This window comes from Cucumis sativus, chromosome 3 (assembly GCF_000004075.3).
Source record: "Cucumis sativus cultivar 9930 chromosome 3, Cucumber_9930_V3, whole genome shotgun sequence".
Lineage (NCBI taxonomy): Eukaryota > Viridiplantae > Streptophyta > Magnoliopsida > Cucurbitales > Cucurbitaceae > Cucumis > Cucumis sativus.
The window spans coordinates 9,222,393-9,245,655 of record NC_026657.2 but is presented as its reverse complement, the minus strand read 5'-3'; the positions used below and the strand labels follow the sequence as shown (position 1 = coordinate 9,245,655).

Sequence of the window (23,263 nt, the reverse complement as noted above, 5' to 3'; positions counted from 1 at the left end):
TAATTTTAAAATTATGTAACATTTAGAGATGTGTGTAAATGTAATGTTTCTAGAGGTCCCCTTTTCTTATTTTCTCCAACCTCATGTTACTATTTTGAGATTTACCAAATTGCCAAGTAATTGTTTAAATGAGTAGATGAAAGAAGCCACAAATAGTATATTAATTATTAATGATATGTTAGTTCTACGTATTTAAAGATCAAATTTGACATATGTAAAAATCATGCTATATCTTTAACAAAAGATTTTAAATTTGATTCACTTGTTAAAGTTTGAGGTTTTTTTATTGCTGTCTTTATCGGTCCCCTCATTTAGTTTCTTTTTCTTTCTTTCTTTTTGTTCTTTAAATGCAGCTGTTGGGGTTTGGAAAACTTTTTTTTCTTCTTCTTCATATTTAGTCCCAAACCCATCTGTATACTGCAGCAGTTAAAGCATAAAGTGACGATGAGGATGACAAAGACAATTTCTTCTTCATATCATTATCTATTAAATTGAGGTTTGAAATGATACAATAATCAGAGGTGTAAATTGATGTTCTTTTCTTTATTGTTCAGAGAGAGAGAGTAGAAAAGAGAGTTTTTGGAAGTAAAGTTAATGTGCATCCAAAAGTTAGTAATGGGTATCTATTTTTAAGGTTGTGAATTGCAATAATGATGAAGAGATCTTCATGGCTAAAGGTAAAGACAACAAAATACAGTTATATCTAAAATCAAATAAACTAACTCAACTATACATAAACAAAAATTAGCAGAAGCTTCAATATTGATGAGTTACATATTTATGATTATAATTGTTGTCATCCTACCGAAAAGATTTAAATCTGAAACTTCTCGTCTTTCTAAACAAATACATGTCAAGTTAAAATAGTATTACAAATATTTTAAAATAATTTTGTAACCTAAAAAATATAATTTTTTTTTGCTTCGTGAACTTTAATAAAAATCCGCATTTGACCCTAAACTTTGCGGATTAACTATTTAAGTTGGAATGATGTTTTGGTTTAAATTATAATAATTGGATTTTTCAATTATTATAATAATCTATAATTAACTACAATACCATAATTTAAAATCTATCTTTTTTAAAATATTTATTTACTATTTACCAATTATTTTTTCTCTTTGCTAAGTTGTTGACCATGTCTTCTTGAACAAAAATAGTATACATTCAGACAATTTACACCAAACATACGTATTAAATTTGACTCAAACTAGTATTCCACGTTACAATGACTCAAATTAAGATAATTTTAGACTATTTAAACAACAACCATCTAGACGATTATAATAATTATATTTTGCTATACTAAATAATATTTAAAAGTGGTATAATAAAAGATTATTTTAAAACACTTAATTGCTGTTTTACATTTATTATTTATTTAAATATTGATGAAACTAAAAGAGTTTAGAAGATATGTTATAATAATGAAAGTAGAATAATATAATGCACAAGGACAAACTATTACTACAATACGTTACAAAAAGGATAGCAAAGAAACAATTTAGTCATTTTCGTCTTTTGCTGATTCTCTTTGAGGGCATAATGGTAAACAACTAACGTTGACAAACGGACTGAGGCCTCAGCGTGTTAAGAGAAAATGGACAAATCCACAAAAACTAACCTCAAATTACCAGATAGTCCTCCAATCCCAACTCCTCCCTATATAAACACCCTTCCTCTCCAGACAAATTAATAATATTTCATATTCATATTCAATCAAAATACAGTGCGAGCGATGATGAGGAGATCGGAATGCCATCCTCTCCTAAGAGGAACAGGAACCGGAAAGTTCACCCACGGCTTCTCTACGGCGGAGATGGACACTTTAACCTCCATCTGCGACACTCTACTTCCTCCTCTGCCCTTCAATTCTCCAACCACCACCACCCCCGCCGAGAAGGCGTTTTACCAAGTATCCGGTGCGCAATCCCCAATTCCTGAGGAGGTAAGTTGATTTGTCGACTGAATGAACAATTCCTTCGTCTTCTCCTTCTTCAATTTGACGTTGATTTCAATAAACCGAAATTAGGTTGCGGAGACAGCGAGGAAGAGAGGATTGATTGAAATTGTGTTGCTGGTGAGAGTCGTGCTGTGGATTCTGGCTACGAGGTTAGGAACGTTGTTGCTTTGTGGTTCGCTTTGTTTTTGCGAGAAATGGCCTTTTGTTTGCAAATTCTCGGAGATGCCATTGGAGAAGAGAGAGGAAGCTTTGAGGAGATGGTTTAAGAATAAGGTCTTCACGCCCGTTAGAGCTGCTCTTGCGCTCATCAAACTTGTTTTTCTCTACGTCTTCTTCTCTCGGGTAATTTCACTTTCTCCTCTCCGTACAACTCATGATTTTTTTAATACAAAATTTCAATTGCTCTATTTATTATTATTATTTTAATATTTTTGTCATGAAATTTGGAAATTACAACTTTATTTGGTCAATAACTTAGCTTATTTACAAGAGTGACTATAACATATAATAGTCTATTCACTTAAAATAACTCTTATAATAATGTGATTCTAACATCTTCATTTATTTTCTCTCTTTTTTATTATTTGAAGATAAATATTGAAATTGATATAGGAAGGGAGAGAGATGGACAATAGATTATGGGTATCATTTGAGGGATTAAAATAATTATATTGATATTTAAAGTTTGAATAATTAGAATTAAAAATATTATTAAAAGAGTTGGATTAAAAAGTTGTTTAGCTTTAGGGACATACTTAAAAAAGAAAAAGAGAAAAGCTTTATTTTTGTGATTGTTTAGTGAATTTGTAGTCTAATTTTCATAAATGGTTAAGCTTTCACTTTTGTAACAAATTTGTTTGCTATAACTTAAAAGGAAAAACTATATTGGTATAAGATTTATATAAAACAGATGAAATTCTTCAGCCTTACATTTATATGATTGTGAATTTTTGAAGAAAAAATAAATAGAAAAGAGCAATAAAGATGGACAGCGACGTAGTAAAAAAGAGAGAAAAATGGAGAGAAAAGTAAAATAAATACTTGGGGAGTAAAGCATTTTTGTTATTTAATTCCTAACATATGAGTGGGAAGCTGTTGAAGTATTTAAAGTAATTCATTAAATGCAACAGTTTTTCTATTCAACATGTAATGTGAACTAATGTTGAAATTTGAAAATGTTTTCGTTATATCATAATTTAAAAAAAGAAGATTTTAAAAAATGATTATTGTTGCGAGAGAGAAAAAAGAAACAAAAAAATGGGAAACATTATTCAAAGTGGTATAAAAAGATTCAGAAGATACCTAAGAATCGAAGAGATCATAAAGTTGAGTGAAACATCATTGTAGTTGGTAGGACCCTTGCCCAAGACAAGAATCACACCCATAGCACGTGCTATTTCTTTGCCCATTTTTATATTTACTCAATCAAAAACGGAAAATTTTCATTCAAATTTTAAAAACTCTAAACTAATAATCCATTTTTGTTAATAAAATTAGTTCAATATTTGATATATTAATTAAGGAAAGTAATTTTAAAAATGATTAAATGCTTAGTTTAGTTTAGTTTATTTGGGTTCAAGGGTAAGTAACCAAAAGTGTTTAGTTTTCATATTACTGGTCTCTTATTGCAATTCAATTTCTATGCTGTCTGGATCAGTTTTTCTTTGCATTTAATGTATTTCCCTTTCCAGTCACCAGTCTCTAATTCAGTAGGGTTTGTTTCAACCAAAAAAAAGAAGAAAAAAAGTCCTTTATTCTATCTCTTTCTTTCTTTTCCTTTTGTATCCATTCATTTATTGCTAATTAAGTTTCATTTTTTTTATTTATTTTCAAAAAATAGTAAAGAAATTCTTTTTTTCTCTAAAAAATAGTTTAGCTATAAATAATTTTTAAATATTATGTTTATTTAGTAACTATTTGGTTATATGTTTTTTCTGGTATATAATTTCTTTCATTTGGTTAATTACTCTATCATTATTTTAAAATTACATGAGTTAGTATAAATTTAAATATAACAAAAGCTTTAGATAAAGAAAATTATGTTTGTTCCTAGTTAAATCTTAAATTTTCAATTTTATAGTCAATAATAATATTATCTTTTCAGAAAAAATGTTTCCTACTACATATTGAAAGAGATTTCTTGATCTACTATCTATTCTTTAAATTTATAAACTAAAATTTAGTGAGCTAAAATTTTAACTATATGAAGTTGTGATCTCTAGCATAAAATTTAAGAGTTGCCACCATTTTGTATATGATATTTTGACAATATTACATAGCTTGAATATTATATAAACTCATCTAAACTTATATTTATATGATCTGTCTACTAATATAATTTGAATGTCTAATTTTAACGTTATGTATACATTTGGCAGCTAATTTTTTGGATCAAAAGTTGTTTAGAGTACCATGGTAACTCTGTACTTCTTTTTCTTTTTTTGTAATTTTGTAATTTGTGGAACAACATGAAGACTTGTCTTACAGGGAATTTGACAAGAACTCAAGTTGACAAAGTGGATTTAGTAAAGGAAAAAAATCTTAATTTGAGGGCGAATGACATAATCATTGAATAAACTTTTATTGCTTTGACACAGGTTGATGTAAATGGTGACAACCCAAGCTGGGAAGCCATAAAATACGTGCCGGAAATTGATGAGCATCCCTCCAAATCCTCCGATGCGAGGCCTCTCGAAAAGGGAATTATAGAACCCAACAACGAAACCGAATCATCCTTTAAAAAATCCCTCTTACAGAAGGGTATCAGAATTGCCGGAGACGATGGCCACACCCTTTCCGTCGAATGTGATGTGGTGGTTGTCGGATCAGGTTGTGGTGGCGGCGTTGCAGCGGCAATTCTTGCAAGTTCCGGCCAGAAAGTAATGATTCTCGAAAAAGGGAACTATTTCATTGCATCTGATTATTCATCTTTAGAAGGCCCTTCCCTCGAGCAATTGTACGAAGCCGGTGCGATTTTCGCAACTGATGATGGGAAAGTGTTGATTCTGGCTGGTTCAACCGTTGGAGGTGGCTCCGCTGTGAACTGGTCAGCAAGTATCAAAACTCCAGATCACGTTTTACAGGAATGGGCCGAGAGCCACAAGATTCCATTCTTTGGGACCTCTGAATATCAGGTTGCGATGGATGCTGTTTGCAAGAGAATTGGGGTTTCAGAGGATTGTGAAGAAGAAGGGTTTCAGAACCAAGTTCTTCGAAAAGGGTGTGAAAATTTGGGGCTTAAAGTTGAAAAAGTACCAAGAAATTCAACAACAGGTCATTATTGTGGATCTTGTGGCTATGGTTGTAGAAAAGGAGAGAAACAAGGGACTGATTCTACTTGGCTAGTTGATGCTGTCAATCATGGGGCAGTAATAATAACAAATTGCAAAGCTGAGAGATTCATATTAGAAAGGAACAAAAATGGAAGTATGAAGAAGAGTAAGTGCTTGGGAGTCATTGCAAATGTTTGGAGTGACAACATTACAAAGAAACTGCATATCAAAGCCAAAGCTACTATCTCTGCCTGTGGAGCTCTTTTAACACCACCATTGATGATATCAAGTGGACTGAGGAACAAACACATTGGCAGAAATCTTCATCTCCACCCCGTTTTGATGACTTGGGGATACTTTCCAGAGTCTAATTCAGGGTTCAAGGGAAAATCTTATGAGGGTGGGATAATCACATCAGTTCACAAAGTTGTTTCTGAAGAATCCAAATCAAATCCCAAAACCATCATAGAGACTCCTTTATTAGGACCAGGATCATGTGCTGTGTTGGTTCCTTGGGTATCTGGACTTGACATCAAGCAAAGAATGCTCAAGTATTCAAGAACTGCCCATTTTATAACGATAGTCCGGGATTCGGGATCCGGGGCAGTAAGGTCAGAGGGAAGGGTGAGTTATAATTTGAGTGAAGAAGACAGAGAAAACCTCAAGAAGGGGTTGAGACAATCATTGAGAATTTTGGTTGCTGCAGGAGCTACTGAGGTTGGCACACATAGGAGTGATGGACAGAGACTTGAATGTAAAGGGATTGGGAAGGAGGAATTGGAAGAGTTCTTGGATAGTGTATCTGCAGAGGGTGGCCTACTATCATTGTCCAAAGATTGGAATGTCTATACCTCAGCTCATCAGATGGGGAGCTGTAAAATTGGAGTTTCAGAAACAGAAGGCGCAATCGACCAAAATGGAGAGAGTTGGGAAGCTGAAGGGCTATTTGTTTGTGATGCTAGTGTTCTTCCAACTGCTGTTGGTGTCAATCCCATGATTACTATCCAATCCACTGCTTACTGTATCTCAAACAGAATAGCAGCATTGTTAAGGAAGTAGGTTCCTAAGATGTTTATTGTTTACTTGTTTGTAGTCTTGTATTCTTACACAAGAGTGGTGATGTATTTACAAGTTTGATTAGAGGTTAAGATCATCCATTGTTAGTGAAGTTGGTTCCTGATATGCTTTTTATTTGTTTGTTCGGTCTTTTTTTACTCTTTCCTCAACAACCCTGTGATTAATCTTGCGAGATTTTGTGACTTTTCTCTAATGATCTGAGCAAGTTTTTCAAACTAGTCATGCGATGGTTTCAACTTTCCATTTGTATACAAAGTAAATGAGAGAGAACGAAAGAAATTTAGGAGAAAACAGTGTTCCCAAATTGGTGTTCGTTGTTTTTTAATTTCACTCTCCAAGGTACATGGGTACTGTTGTTAAGGATGATGCAATTGTAAGCTAACTGTATCTTGGTATGTTCTGGAGTAATCATGAGCACGTACACTATACACACACGGGCAAATTTTGTGGAGGCTTCGATTTGGCTGCTATTCAAGCAACTAATTCTTCACTAGAAATAAGCATTCCTTACAATTTGAGAAAATAGGATTACGTTACATTTTACCAATCGAATCACTACGTGTCAGAGGAGCCGAGCGAGAGTGTCGTCGCTTGGGACCATGCGTCGGAAATTACACTTTGTACTTTCACAAGTGTGAATTGGAACAATCGGATGAATGAGAAAGATCTCAAATTATACGTTAGTAGTATTATGTTGATCATCATCATCCTCTCTTTCAGGTCAGTTTTGTTATGGACCAGACCTGTACTTTCAAGAATCGATCTTAGCCATCGGAGTCAGCATCACGAAATGGCAACGGAACTGTCTTCACAGCCCTATTCTTTCCAACGTTGTGTAGTTGTTCATTCTCCAATCTGTAGTGTAATCGAGAATTATAATAATAGAGAAATATGTGGTTAGTCAAATATGAAAGATGAAGCCTATGAATGAAATTCTTGAGACTGATGTTTCAAGATGGTTGGACACAAGATAGATGCTATACCTGTAGAAATTCCAATGCCCTCGTCGGATAACCTCCAATGATGCCAGCAAGAAGTCTAGCATTTTCGACTCGACGTTTCTAATGTGCAATTTATGCAACTGTAACACAGACTCCACCCAAGCAACTCTCAGGATCATATTCAGAACCTGAAAATAATTTCATTTATCACTTTTAGTGCTCTTTTGGCTAATATAGATTTCTAATCTTATAGCTAATAGAACTCACCATTGACATGTAGTAGATGCCTTTGTTCTTCAAGATGAGCTCGTCTCGGAGCCATGGATTTCGAGATTTTGGGTTGAGGATTCCCCAATCCTTGGCAAAATCCCAGTACAACTGATATACTGTCGCTAAAAAGGAAGTGACCAAGACCATTACAAACCAAAGGCGGGTGTCTTGCCGAGAATATGTAAGCCTGGCGCCAGCTGCTACCATGGCTGATACATACTTGCCCATGTTAGCCAAATGGTCTATGTCATTGTCATCAAACCATCTTCTTGCACACTTGAGAATGCAGAGCATAGAACATGTAAGATCACGTGTCAGTTTGAGTACGTCGAATTATTGATCTAACATATGGCCTTTTGCCGTAAAAATCGAAAAGCAGAATGATGATTGAACTTCAAAAATCACCTGCATTGCTCGCCAATAATATGGCAAAAATGAAATGAGGTAAGCCAACTCCCAGTACAATGTCCCGGATTTGCAAAGATCGCCACGATGCATTCCAAAGAAACTTGCAGTAAAGTAGCAGACGGCAGATTCCACAAGCCTCAACAGAGTGATCTGGGAACATAAACAAGCCAAAAGTGATTAAGAATTTGCATCAATAGTAGCTTTTTCCCCCTCAATGTGTGCATATACGTAATATCATATACCTGACTTGTAAGTTGGTCTGCCAAGAAAGAGTCAACAAACAAAACCTGAAGAAACAACACATTTCGAAGTTGTTAACAAACCAAATCTTACAATGCAATCCCATAATGTATCAATAAAGACACTGCTGATGCCTACCTTGTAAAAAGGAGAGAAAATGATGTTACGGAACACGCGGAGAAAATAATAGCGTGTAGGTCGGTAGAATATGTCAAATGGGCATATAAGAAGGACAACAAAGATCTGAAAGAAGTAAGTTCAAACCATCATTGTCAAAGTTATGTAAAATCCAACATGATGCAATGTGATTTAAGGGATTGAAGAACTAACAAGAAGGAGAAGACCAGGAATGGAATCAACTTGGACAGGTGAGAAACCGGTAAGTCCTAAAATCAAGTGAATGACGAGTGCTCCAACCACAGCAGTCATGGTAGTCGTACATATAAGAAAAGCATCGCGATACTTGAGTGCGGTGCTCGAATGAAACTCGAAAATGAAGTTGTAATTGATCCTTGCTTGCTTCCAAGTGAAGAGATTGCAGCCATACATGAACATGTGCAAACTTAGCAATGCAAACATGCTGCAAAAGAAGAGTGAATTAAGGTAAAATTAAGATTAAAAAAAAAAACAAGTAGAGAGTTTTTTTATTAGTAATATGGAAAAGTACCTGAAAATAGGGTAAACAGCATCCATGTAAGAGACTTCATTTGGACGAGAAAAGACACCAGACAAATGGGCCAAAGTTGCATATACAATAAACAATGATACAAAGCATCCTGTAAACAAACCTAAAGAAAGAAAAGGAAAATAAACACCACTTTGATTTCAAATTTCTTAAGGATCAAAAAGAAAAGAAAAAAAAAAACTTTTTGACCATGGTGGGCGCCTTGTGTTGAACATCAAATTCATTTTTGAACGAAATGACTTTATTTATATCTTTAAATACAACCATATTGATTCATTTTGACCAATGTTTATATATTCAATTGAGTAAGATTATAATCAACCATTCTTGTAATCTACTTTTTGGGTTGTAGGTACAATATTTGTAAATACAAAACGTGAAAGTGGAGATTCAAGCCACTAAACTTAAAGAAAAAGCTAAGATATCATGTCCGTTTTAACAAATAAATTATGATTACTTAGACTAATTATTTATTTTTTATTTTCTAGAGTTTGTGTTAAACTTTATTTGTGTATTCAATAATCTAAATTCACTCCTAAAAGTCAGCTTTATTAGTGGCCAACAGCACCACTTTTATCACCTCTCAACAACTTAACCAAGAAAATTAGGTCAAAACACAACCTTGAATATTAGGTGAATTAAAGTTGGAAGAAAAAAAAATGCATGCATGCATATATAGATAGATAATGCACATATATGAATATTTTTAAGTATTTGAAAAGTCGAACCGAACTAAGACAACATAAGGTAGATTTAAGAATTAGAAAAATTACCAACAAAGAAGGTGGTCATGTGGGAATCTTTAGGCTGCTGAGGCCTCAAATATTTCATAGCCTTTTTCCTGTCACTGTTGGCGAAGTGCTTTGTGAATATGGATTCCACTTCGTCCATTAATCTTACCACCTTCATTACACAAACCATTTTTCCCAAATTTAAAAATTTAATATTAATTCATTCATTCATTCCTTTTCTAATTTTCACCCATTTTCTACAAAAGTTCAAAATCCACTAAATTTCTTCATTTTATTCTTCTTATTGTGTTTATGCATGCCAGCCAGGAAATCGTTGTCTCATAAAATATTTTCTAATATTTGAAGAAATTTGAATTACTTAATTAAATGGCTTAAGTTAATCTTTTAATTAATTAATTCTTTAACTAATGCGTACCTTATCGGAGCTGATAAAGGGTGACTGTTTCACCTCTTGAAGATAACTCACCGACGATTTTTGGTTCGCCACCTATTTAATTCACCAAAAACAACCATATTAGTTACTATCAAACATTGTTTTTGCTTTAATCTTACAAAATTAACATTGTTATTTAACTAATAATTTAATGTTTTCATCACCTTGTCGAATTTTTTCAGAATCTTTACGAATGCCTTCATGTTCAGTGAACTGCTCATAAAGAAATCAAACCCATAAGCTTTGCTGTTAATATGCATTAATAACATAATTACCTAATTAATATAAGTTTCATCTGTGGTTATGAGTCTTCATTCATTTCAACATTTACTTGCTGTTTAACTTTTAGTTTTAATCTTTAAGAAACATAAGTATTATTTTCTACTTAGGAAAAAAAAATACTGTTTTGTCCCTAGATTTTAGGTGTAGGTTTCACTAAATACACATTTTTAGTCATTTGGTTTTAATGCCAGTAATGAAAATTAAGAGAATTAAAATAACTGTAATTAATTAGCTTTTTTCACTATTCATTTATCATTTAATAATAAAAAAATTCAAATTTCAATTAATTTTAAACTTTTATTTCCTTAATAAAGTGTAAAAAGGGAGGAAAAAAACAGTTTTTTTCCTTTTCCTTCAAGAAAAACAATTGTGTCTTATTTAAGGATTATTTGACCATCCAATTTGAGCTTAATTAGTCCTTACACAATACAATCATTGATTTTAAAGAAAAACATAGTAAATTATATGATGAAAAGGACAATTTTAGATATATCAAATATTGCAAACTTTTATATTCTTTGTGTACTTCAAAAAATATATATTATAAAGTAAATAGACATAATTTCATATTTGAAAAAAAAGTAGTGAGAACCTGAAGGTTTTGAGTAGGCCAAGGCCTTTGTAAAGTTCAACAAAGGCGCCTCGGATCATCTTCTCCGCCCACTGTATTTTCTTCCGGCTAATGGAGTCGCCGGAGACATCTTTCTTGGGGTTGTTGATCAGATCCTCCCACAGCATTCCCATCACGGCAGAGATTGTCCTCGACGGAGTGGTGGCTGGAATATCCACTCTTAGTGCCATTTTGGGCTTATTCCCTTTCTTTGTCTTCCCTCTCACGGCCGCATTTATGAACGTAACCCCGTGCCTCTCCAATGCCGCTATTGCTTCATCCGTCTCCGATACTTCGGCCGACGTTTCGTTTAATTCCGACCTCTCTGCATTCAACACATATAGGCTTATTATAATTATTTTAGTTTAATTTCTTTAATCTAATTTTCTTTTTCTTTTTTTTTAAGAAATAAAAATTATTAGCTCAAAAGATTTAATACATAAGACAAAGTTGATTTTAGCAGCTCTTTAAAATTAAACTAAAACTAGGAAGGACCAAAATAATTAATTTGTGTGAATAAGATAGTTTAGTGGAAAAATATACTATGGTAAAATTCATTGGATTAGAAATAGAAATTAGAAAACAAATAGTTGACTATATAAAATTAAAAATGACGAATCAGCATGGAGCACTTGTCAACCATAAACAAAAAGATACAAAAAGTAATAATAATTGGCAGGAGAAAATGCAAAGCATAGAGTGACGTAATTGACCAAAGCAACCAAAATTAGATCTCCCTCTCTTTCTAAATTCATTTTGGCCTAAAATAACATTTTTAGTTTAGCCTCCAATCCATTTAGGTTCCGTTTTGATTCATATCGTTTCAAATAATAAAACTTTATATTTAATTTCTATCCAAACTGATTAAATAAATACACCATTATGTTTTTAGAATTTATAGCCTGCTATTAATTAAAAATGAAACACTAATTTAATTTCAAGAATATTTTATTTTATTTTAATTACGTGTAAATAAATAAGGGAAGGGTTACCGGAGAAGTTGGAGTGACGGGGAGAGAAGGAGGAGGAGCGGGAGAATGTGGGGGCGGAGGAGGGGGAAGATTTACGGCGGCGATCTTCAAGAATGCGTTTGAATTCAACCAAAATCGCTAGTTGTTCCTTTAGACTGTCCCCTCTCTCTACAAACTCACTCTCTCTACTTCCATAAAACTCATTTACTTTTTCCAATTCTTCATCCAAAGTCTCAAAGAATATCTTCACCTATAAATAAGTTACCAAAATTAAAGTCATAAAGATAATTTCCCCCACAACATGCAATTGTATTCGAATTCATTCATTCATTATTTTTTAGACAAGAGAATAATAAAATTGAAAATTGTACTTCGTCTTCTTCGGAGAAAAACTGAGAAAGTTCGGTTTGACGATCTTCATTATTACTATTCCCATCCTCAAGGCTTTCATTCTTCTTCACCTACAAATCAAAAATAAGATTGAATTTCTTAATTTAGAAAAACAAATATAGAAAGAAGTGATTAGAGAAAAGAAGCCTCATTTGTTAGGATGGCTAATTGGCCAGGGTTTAATTTTTATCATTATAATAACAAAAACGTCGTTTTCAAATAGTATCTGATACATCTTTTGGTTTTTCTTTCCAATGAATCACGATGGTTCCGTGGACATGCATGAACTTCAAACAAACCGTTTTCACAATGAAAATTGACCATTAATTAACAACTCCAATTCAATTCAATTCAATTCAAAACTAAAACAACAAACTATAATACGTGGATTGAGTAGCAAAATACAAAAAGCATGGGAGCCCAAAACCCAACTGATATAACTCATTTTTTTTTAATAACCTTATTCTTTTAAAAGTTATTATATATTCTTCGAAGTAAAGTTTGGGTACTGTTAGGGAATTTCACAAAAAAGAAAAGAAAAAAAAAAAAAAAAAGGAAAACGGAAACCAAGATATACGGGAATTCGGTATAAGCATTAATGAATGAATGAAATGGAACAAATTATAATGAATATTGGATACATATCGTAAAATGAATGGAAACGGGAAACAAAAGGCGTTTAAAAGAAAAAAGAGATGATCGGTGATGGTACCTGAGAGATAGATCGTCGGCGGCGGCGGAAGTTATCGGCGAGAGAAGAGAGTAGGGGGAAGGTAGCGGAGGGGGGAGGAGATTTAGGGATTCGAGAGAGTTTAATTCGCTTAACCAGTTTTTTGAGTTGCCAGTAATTAACGAACGCATCTTTCCATTCAGGAATGAGTTGAGCTTCCAGCTCTTTCGAGAACTTTACCATTTTTCTTTTTTTAATAAATACTCTCTCACTCTCTCTCTCTCTCTCTCTTATTATGTGAAAAGAGAGAAATAAAATGGAGAGAGATTAGAATGCGCGGAAATGGAGATGGGTTTGGTTATATAGCCTTTCTGATTTTCGCCTTTTTGGAAAAATAATCTAAACCCCCCTTTTCTTTTCTTTTTATTATATTTTATAATTCATAATTTATATCGGAAGCGTGCAAGGGACAAATTTTTAACATAAATAACCCTTTCCCTCTTTCTTAATCACCTTTCTCAATATTGCAAACATATACCACTTTCTCTCTTTCTTTTCAACCCTTGTAATTATCAGAAGTTTTTCCTCCTCCTCCCAACACCACTTCTACAGCTACCGAGATCCACTCCATGAACCCAAAAATCAACTCAATTCACTCATACCAACCCCATAGTCCAACATAACAATGACTTCGATCGACTACTAAACACTATATAATTGCAACACTATATAATATTATAACCTAGGATGATTTTCACAATTTATTCCATTTTTTTACTTTTCATTTCATTTCATGACTTTGTTTTTTAAATTTCTAGAGTGGTCTTGGATTAATAGAATGGGTGATAATAATTAATTGAGACTTTATTTGATTTGTACTTAGTATTAGAAAACTTAGCTTTACCATTTGTTTTGCTTGAGTTCGTTTAGAATGAAAAAAGAGGGGAAGAGAAAAGAGTGCAAGTTGTGCAACTAATCCATATTTTCCTCCTTCTTTAGTGGATTTGTGTTGAAATTAAAAGTTACTATGCAAATTGATTTGTTTTTGTGGATTTGAATTGAGTTGAAATTATAAGTAATTACTATGCAAATTCATAGCCTTGTATTGCAAAGAAAATGAAAAGTTTGAGGTACATCCAAACTAATGATTTTGTTTTACTTTTCTTTTTTCTTCTAATTTTGGAATTTAAGTCTTTAATTTTAAAAGTAAAGCCATTTTGTGAAAGAGATTGAAGTGTTTTCTTTTCTTTTTTTTTTTTTTTTTTGCAATAATTCAAAATCGTTTTTAATAAAAGGATTTAAATAAAAATTTGATTTTAAAAAAATACTTTTTTCTTTAATTAATTCAAGCTGTAAATCTTGTTATTTGCAATTATTATCTCATGAGAAAAAAAGTTAATAGTGATTCCAGATCATGTTCTTAAGAATTTGATTGTGTTTATAATCTTTTTTATTTTCATATTGCTTTTTTAGATATTCAAACAAAATTCACTTTTTTCTCTTTCTAATCTTTTTATTTTAACTTTCTTAATTGGAATTAATTAAAAGTTGGAGACCCACAAATTATGGCTTATTAATTATGTATTACAAACAAAAGGTCTTAACTAAGGTAAATTCTATACAAAATAAATCTCTTAACTGGATCCCACTTTTTGACAGAAATAATATTTCTTTTGACAAAAGGAATTATATCTTTTTTTCTTCTAGTTGGAACCAAAATAGATTATTAATCATTCAATATTTTTATTTTTAACCTCTACAAAAGGGAAAAAAATAATATTTCAAAACAATTTTTCATGTTAACATCATAAATTTTATTATGTTTTAAAATTTCTCGAAACTGTTTTTTTATTATTATTAATTTTGATCCTATGAAAATCAGATAAAAATTGATTTTACGTAATTAAAAGCATTATATTTTAAATATATTTCGATTGTCACTCCACATGTGGACTGAAGATTGATCATATTAAATAGATTTGAGTAGTAATTTGTTGATGACAAACACATGTGATGAATTTTATTTTTAACATAACCCTATTAGAGTTATATATCATATAGTTTCGCACCTTCCTATATATGTTGCCATCATTTTGCTTTAATGTGACATAAATGCTATGTAAATTCTTCCAAATTTTTATCTCAACTTGTTTAACTTATCTAACTATTTTTTTATTATTATTGTATTTTTTTAAAAAAATCATTTTCATTATAGTCATCAACGGATTTAGTATGGGTCCAATGGAGTTCGGGTCTCCCTTTCAACTTTATGTTCTTAACATAGTATATATAGAAAAATCAATAATTATAGTTAGCATAGTGATAATTTAAATGCATGTCTCGATATTTTTATATCAACGTTCAAGTCCCATCTTATGTATTTTTTTTCTTCTTTGATATAAAATTTCTCCATCAATGCTTTTAGAAGTGTGGTCGTTTTTAGAAGTATGAGACCAAAAGTTTACATTTTGAAATCATAAAGAATGAAAAAAATATAATGAAAAAATGAACATTTTATGTACAAAAAAAAATGAAATATATAAAGACCAAAATACATATAATATGTAGACCTTACCAACTAGAAACTAGGAAGACTATAAACACATTTTTTTTTTCAAACTTACGTGAGTTGCATTATTCAAAATTTCTACAACTTGATTGAAGATTTTTACCTAAATTAATTGAGTTCAGATTTATAATTTGTCTATCTATTCTTGTAGAAGTTTGTATCAAACTCATATTACTAGATCTTTATTAAATTTTAATAAAATTGTGATGTGATGTGTTCTATCATCAACCCTATCATATCCTAATCATTAATTTTGATATGATGATACCATGCATGTACTTCTTACAAAACAATAGATGAGGAATAATCAACAAATACTCTTTTTTAGACTAATCAACAAGTACTAATGTCATACAAAATGTGTCATTTAATTGAGTAAATTATGATGATTAAGGTCAACAAAAAAAAAAAGAGCATCATAAATGTATACATTAAAAAGGAAAATGAGGTGAAATGCATTGCCAAAGTAAACGTTAACTAAGAGTTTTGTGGTTTGAATATTTCCACTTATACGTGAGATTAGACCAAAATCTCAATTATTTTGATTTATTTTTTAAATTGCAAGTAAATTTAATATTGTTTAATTTAATAATTTGAAAGAAAAAGAAATATAAATGGGTAAATCTCATGAAAAGTTATGAAAAGAATTTGAAGGATACAAGTAAAGGGAGGCAGTATTAAAACTTGAAAAAAATCAACTTTGTCATCTCTATGTTCAATAATCCTTGTTCAAGAAGAATTATTTAATACCTAGAAGGAGATGCAGAAAGAATAATTCCTTGTATTACATTTTAATTTATGGTAACATTTTGATTTTATCTTAATTAGAGAATTGAAATTTGTCAAAAAAATAAAAAAATACTTCCACTTATTCATTTCTATTTTAGGTTGTCATTAACTACTTATTGATATTTACAAATGGGTTTCGAAATCAATCTTGACTCATACGCATCATTTTACTAAATTAAAAATCAATGCTCCATCTTTAAAAGTCTCCATATATCCATAAATATTTTCGTATACCAAACATATAAATTAATAGATAGGAATTTTAAGTGTTTATTTAGAATAGTTTAATTATGATTAAAAATCGTGCAAAAAAATAAATATAGTTTTTAATTTTTTTTAAAAAAAATAAAGATTTGATTGTTTACACTTATCTTACATATACACACATATATATAGTCATTTTATTACTTTACTACATTTGAAAATATAATTTCTAGTTGAGAATAATGTTGATAAACATTAGTAATTAGCACCATTTATTAATTGTTTATTAATTTTTATGGGTTCAAGGTAGCAGTAGGATTGATATGATAGATGATACTTTTATTAGAAAAAAAAAATTCCTTGAGACAGTATTACTACTTAAGAATTGAATGTAAAAAGATATGCAAATATACCCTTTAAATAGAGTTAATAATACTTCAAAATAGAATAAGAATATGTTATTTCAATCACACAAAAAAAAAAAAAAAAAATCTTTTTGACATTTACCTACAGTTATGTTTGTACACTCTAAGTAAGTACAATTTTAATAAATTAGATGCTAATCGTCATAGCTTAATTATATCACTCATATATATGTATATTATCCCCAAAAGGAAAAAAAAAATGGCTTGAAGATTTATTTATAACCACGGAAGTAGAATAGTTTAATGTTTTTCTTATTGTAATTTTACAGAGAAATTCGAAACTTTCGATTTCGAAAGAAATATATATATGATATTTTTTAATTAATACGATTAGAAAGATGAAAGTATGAGAATTTAAGGCATAAGCCTCGTAGAAAGTATCATCATCGATAAACTAAAAAGAAGGAAATCAATCGGTTTAGTTTTTGTTAGTATGAGTGGAAATTTGATTAAAGAAGGAAAACAAAATGAAAGACTTTCTGAGAGTAATCATAATTTATAAATTAGATTACAAAGTTTAATTTCCTTTGAATTTTTGGATTTTTAAAAGTTATAGTAAAATTTTAAACTATTTAATATGCTGTTTAAGAAAATTGAAATATTTAAAAATTAATTAATGTATTAAATTTAAAATTAAAATTTAAGAAACTGAATGTTTAAGAACTAATTAATATAAACTTCAAAATTTATAACACAACTTTTGTAGTTTAAATTATTTTATATCATAAATTTAGATTAGGTTAGTATTTTATGAAAAACATGAACATTTAGACGACAATAATAATATGCTCACTTACCTAAAATAATCAAACAATTAATTAATCATTGCAAGAGCAACATAGATTAATATATAAGATAATTAACTCATGACGTAATAATGAACGGATAATATAAGCTTCTACGACTGCAAATTAACCCCTTTAATTTCAATTTAACCCTAAAAATTAACTAGAAGAAAACTCATATTACAGATTATTTTTTTCAATATATATATAGTTACATCATTGTGTTGATAAATTATAGGTTGATTACAAATGGTAAGAAATAAATTTAAAAAAATATGAATGTGGATTACAATGTGGAGTTCAATTTCATTTTCTTTAAAAGGATGATTAATTATATGATTTTTATGATAAGATTAAATCTCAAATAGACATCTCTTAAGATAACCTAATTAACCACTTAGGTTTGAGATATAATTATTATAATACAACAAAGTCGTGTATTTTAAACAACTTAAGGTTTTTGCAACTATTTATTAATATATTTCTTTGATGGCTTAAAGAAAAAGAAAAAGAGAAAGAAGAATGTGTATGTGTTTATATTTAATTATGATATAAACATGACTACATCTTGATAACAAGGAATCTAAACAAGGACAATAATTAATTAAACATTTTGTGGAGTATTTAAAATTAATTTAACTTACAACTTATTCGAATCTTAATTTGAGGATTAAAAAAGCGTTTGACAACGAATTAAAATAGAACATGTTTTTGGTGAAAGGAACCTTTTGATTTGGTGGGATGTGAAAGAAGACTATTTAGAAGTATTGTTTGTATACTACGGAAGATAAATTACTGATTTGAAAATTCATTAACTTCATGTTTAGTAACTATTTTATTTTTATTATTTTTAAATTTTAGGGTTTATGTTCCACCTCTATTTTATAATTAAATTTCTTCTTTTCTCATTTTTCTAATCAATTCTTATTCAAATCAAGTCAAATTCTAAAACCTAAAAAAATAGCTCTTATTAACCTTTTTTTTATTTTCTTTTGTAACTTTGGTTAAAATTCCAACCCTTGTTTATGCTACTAGCTATAGCAATAGTAAGAAATTGAGTGAAATAGACTTAAATTTACAAAAACCAAAATGATTACCAAATAAAACACGTACAAACAACCAAAAAGCTTAAACATGAGGGTTCTACCTAAATTTAATATTATATCCACACATATATATACTATAGCACTTCTCCCACTTGTGGCTTAAAAAATTCTTGAAGGTCCAACAAATGATACTAACCAAGACCTTGACAATTGGTTTGAAGGGAAAACCTAACCCTACAAAACCAACAGTATTTTTTGGGTGTTCTTTACTTGTTCATTCCTATTAAATTAAAGAGAGAAAAAAAGAAAAGGTGGCATAAGATGATATGCATATTGGAGAAGAGGTGTGTATGGTGTGGTTGTAAGAAATGTGGATCTAATTTATCCATATATACATTACCTTTTTGGATGTGAGTGTGGATGACGTTGGATATATGCTCCCTCTTTGTGTTCACCCACTAACACACACTCCAAACAATACATTACTTCTTCTATCTCTTCTTCTTCTTCTTCTTCTTCTTTTGTTTCTATTCAAATCGGCTTTCTTCCCTAATTAATTCGTTCATTCCAAATTTTGATCAAATTTAATCAATAATGGTTTGAAATTGGGTGATTGAAAATATAACAAAGTTCATTTTAGTACTTTTTAAAATCACTCTCTCCATATATATATACTACTCTCAAAATCTAATCAATCACCCAACTCCATTTAGGAATTGGATTTTTCAATCTATCCAAAAACAAAAAGGAAATTACAACCATTATTATTTAAATATTTAATACTTTTAAAAACCATTGAAACATAATTTAGGCATTTTGTTGGTAGTCAAAAGTACAAGGTATAATGTACCAAACGTCTAGCAGCAGGAAAGAGAGTCAAACGATTATTATGTAACAAAACTTTATTGAGATGTGTGTTGATAAATATATAAAGAGAGAAAAAAGAAAGTGGGAAGTTGTGGGAAAATAAGGCTTAAAATGAAGGGATACCCTAAATAAAAATTGTGGGTTTAATTAGGGTTATAGGGGAGGAAGTGGATGAGAATCTCAAAGTACAATGTGTGCATGCAATTGGGGGAATCTATTATCATTCAGATCTACACTGTTATGTTATGTTATGGAATCATGAAATCACAACCAACAATTTTTTTCAATTATTCTATATCTTCTCTCAACTTGCAGGCCTCTCCAATATCTTCATAACCTATTTTTCTTTCTTTTTTGTTTTTCGTTTTTGGAAATGTGACTCAAACATTTGTCACCAATCACACTCTACTATTTCCCTTGATGAGAAGTGAAATGATGTACACTCTGACCTTTCTCTCTTCTTTTTTTTTATGGGTACATGTTCATAATTCTCCACATTTTAGATAGTTTTGTTTGGTATTCATTACATAAATATTTTATTTTTAAATATTAAGTCTCCCAACATCTTTTTTACTTATATACTTTTTGTTTTTTTTATCTAGCTACTTTTTATCGAGATTTTCAAACATCGAGCCAAGTTTGAAAACTTAAAAAGTCGTTTTGAAATATTTATTAGTATTTTTAAAATTTGACTAAGAATTCAACTTTGTTGTACTTTAGAAAGATTCGAATCATGGTAAGAAATTAAAAGCAAATATATGCTTAATTTTTCAAATATCAAAATCCAAAAACTTTCATTTTTTTTTTGTTTTGTAAAATTAAGGCTATCAATTTCTTACCATAGTTTAAATTTTTTTATATATACAAAATAGTTGAGTTTCTTATATCCAAATTCCAAAAATATGAACAAATTTTTAAATTTGTTTTTTTATAGTTTTAAAAAAAATTGCTTGATTTTTTAAAACAACGATTAAAAAGTATTTTACAAATAAAAAAATATAGGTGAAATAAGTGTTTAAAGTATTAATTCTCAAGACCAAATGATTAAAAAAATGAGGCCAAAACAAATCAATGTCTAGTTTGATAAACATTACTTATACGTACCTATAAGTTTATGTGTTTTGTCATCTATTCTAGATTAATACTTTAAAAAAAAAAATCTAAGCTAGGTTTGGAGAGAAAAACATAATCTTTTTTGTGTCGTGTATTAAGAAATTAAATGAAAATATCGTTCTTAATTGAAGCACAGAAAAAATAAAATAAAATTAGATTATATATTAAAACACTAAAGTTATATATATATATATATATAAGACTACTATAAGCAAATCCTTGTAAATTTGACCTAAAAACTTCATTTTATGTTCATAGACATATGAAAGAAATATCATTTTTAAAAAAATAAAAAATAAAAAAGAAGTACTCTTGAGAGTTATTTATTTGGTGTATATGAAAATAGTTTAAGACACATAAAAAAAAAAAGTGGTAGAGGGAATTGCATTAATAAAGGTAGAGATGAGAGGGGAATTGTTTCTTTGTCACAATTCCATTTTGAACTCTACTTTTAGGACTAACCAATCAAAAATATAATGCATTCTCCACTACTCCCCTCTTACTTAACCTTTCTTTGGTTTAACTTTTTTCTTTTTAATTTAATCTTGTTTTTAGATTGGGATTAATTATTAATTTAACACATTATCAACCCTAAGGCTAACCCACTGTTTTCTTCATACCAATATATATTTGGTGTATTCCACTATCTAACACTTATTTATATATCTATATATTATATGTTTCATTATCTACATAAAGCTGCATTTGTATTGGTTAGTGGGTGTCAAATTTCCCATCTCTTCTTTCATTGGTCTCTTAATATTCACATCTTCTCCAAAATAAAATTTAAAAAAAAAAACTATCAAAAAAGAAATAATAGTATTGTTTATATCTAGTAGTTATTATGTTGGATATCATGGAAGTGTATAAAAATCACTTCAAAGTTTTGGGGTTTGTTGGGTTTTATTAAATAAAAATTTCTCAAATTACTATGATCTTATGGGACATGTGGTATAAGTAATTTAATTTGATGTATTGTTATCTTTTTGTCACAAAGGCATTGTATATTCTCCATGGGTTGAAATGTAAATAGGTTTTTAGCCCATTGATCTCCTTTTGATTTATTGGTATAGTAGAGGATGGCTTTAGTTTACAATTAATAATGCACTGTCACACCTATACATAAAAAGAATGTTTTGAGAAGATCAATTAAATTTCAAATTGGTATGAATAGATTGATTTGTTTGTTAAAAAATAAAAAGTAATGAATAATTTAGAGTTGTATTTTTTTTTTTTATCTTTTTTAAAAATTTGAGTTTAACACAATTAAGATTAAGATATGGTAATGGAATCATCAACTTTTGAAAGGTATATTTTATAAGTTTATATATATATATATATAGAGAGAGAGGTGATTTGTGAATATTTGTTTTGATAAATATTAAATATGGGATAAGTTGTGAGAGAGAGAATAATAAATAGTATTTGACTTGAATAAACAGTCAAAATGGAGAGCCTATGGGTATATAATTGTATAATGTTATTCATTAAAATTAGATAAGTTTTGCCTTTCACAGTCATCTCCATCAACTTTACAGCCCAAAACCATATACTTAGGTTATTTCTTGTCTTTCTTTCAGATTTGGATTTAACTTTATATAGTTTTTTTTTAAGAGAGAATGAGATGAAAGCTGGAGAAGTATGGTAGTTTGAATATGTTTAATTATATCACTTAATCAAATATCTTTTTGGGATGTCCAATAGTGATCATTATTTTATGAGATTTTGTTCAATAAGCAACCAATATGTTTCCTTTGATTTGTGATATATTTTTGTCTTATGTCTTTAAAAATAGAAAGTACGAAGAAAATAATTCAAACATTTTCTTCAAAATTTTCAATTTATTTTCTCTTTATGAAAATTGACAGGAAAGGAAATTAGGTGCATGTGTGTACATAACATTATCTATAATTATATATAGAAGCTAAGGTTTACATCATAATATATTGTTATCATTTATCTTATTCAAAATAAGTTATTAAAATAGATTTCAAAACATAATTGAAACCTACATTTCCATAATTCATAACCAATTTTAAATTTTAGTCACATTTCAAAATCAAATATATGTTTTTCACTAAAAGAAGTCAATTGAGTAGATAACGATATTAGGAAAAATGTGAATAATGTAATAGCATAATAACCCATTGGAACCACAAAATATTCATAAGTTTATAATTCTAATACACACATTATTATACCTATGTTGTGTATAATGAAAGAAGAATAGTATAGTAAGGGGGTGTTGATGATTAATAAGAGACACATTAAACCATAATAACATATTTGACTTCTTTCAAACAAAATCTTAGAAGGCTTTTGGAATCCCAAAGGGTCATAAACAAAACCTCATTTAGCTCAAAAGAAATAATGTAAAATAAAATAAGATTATTATTGAATGGTGAATAAATTAGTAGGAAGCCACACCCCTCTTTTTCTCAAGAAAAAGATTATGCATTTCCATATTATTGAGCCATTTGTACAAACATCCCCATATTCTT

The 23,263-nt window shown here is 29.7% G+C and overlaps 2 protein-coding genes across 2 annotated transcripts; one reads left to right on the top strand and one right to left on the bottom strand.

Moving 5' to 3' along the window:
* Positions 1–1,636: 1,636 nt before the first annotated feature.
* LOC105434388 (long-chain-alcohol oxidase FAO1) lies at positions 1,637–6,494 on the top strand. The gene is made up of 3 exons (XM_004134357.3): positions 1,637–1,948; positions 2,033–2,305; positions 4,561–6,494. Exons 1-3 carry the CDS (start codon positions 1,739–1,741, stop codon positions 6,292–6,294), a joined length of 2,217 nt encoding a protein of 738 aa, XP_004134405.1. The 5' UTR covers positions 1,637–1,738; the 3' UTR covers positions 6,295–6,494.
* Positions 6,495–6,591: 97 nt separating this feature from the next.
* Positions 6,592–13,298, bottom strand: LOC101206345 (phosphate transporter PHO1). The gene is made up of 15 exons (XM_004134003.3): positions 13,007–13,298; positions 12,276–12,365; positions 11,926–12,154; positions 10,916–11,258; positions 10,206–10,254; positions 10,024–10,095; positions 9,630–9,759; positions 8,839–8,959; positions 8,502–8,751; positions 8,310–8,414; positions 8,174–8,218; positions 7,929–8,081; positions 7,521–7,799; positions 7,296–7,441; positions 6,592–7,167 (listed from the first exon to the last, which is right to left on the bottom strand). The coding sequence occupies exons 1-15, from the start codon at positions 13,205–13,207 to the stop codon at positions 7,077–7,079; spliced, it is 2,304 nt and encodes a 767-aa protein (XP_004134051.1). The 5' UTR covers positions 13,208–13,298; the 3' UTR covers positions 6,592–7,076.
* Between the last annotated feature and the right edge of the window lie 9,965 nt (positions 13,299–23,263).

What these genes read in the sequence shown, in the direction of transcription:
- LOC101206345 (XM_004134003.3), bottom strand. Translation starts at nt 13,207, where the DNA reads ATGGTAAAGTTCTCGAAAGAGCTGGAAGCTCAACTCATTCCTGAATGG. An exon ending in CATGACCACCTTCTTTGTTG is followed by an intron (nt 8,960 to 9,629) that starts GTAATTTTTCTA and finishes TTCTTTCTTTAG; the next exon opens with GTTTGTTTACAGGATGCTTT. An exon ending in CAGACCAACTTACAAGTCAG is followed by an intron (nt 8,082 to 8,173) that starts GTATATGATATT and finishes TTATGTTCCCAG; the next exon opens with ATCACTCTGTTGAGGCTTGT.
- LOC105434388 (XM_004134357.3), top strand. Translation starts at nt 1,739, where the DNA reads ATGATGAGGAGATCGGAATGCCATCCTCTCCTAAGAGGAACAGGAACC. An exon ending in AATCCCCAATTCCTGAGGAG is followed by an intron (nt 1,949 to 2,032) that starts GTAAGTTGATTT and finishes AACCGAAATTAG; the next exon opens with GTTGCGGAGACAGCGAGGAA. An exon ending in TCTACGTCTTCTTCTCTCGG is followed by an intron (nt 2,306 to 4,560) that starts GTAATTTCACTT and finishes GCTTTGACACAG; the next exon opens with GTTGATGTAAATGGTGACAA.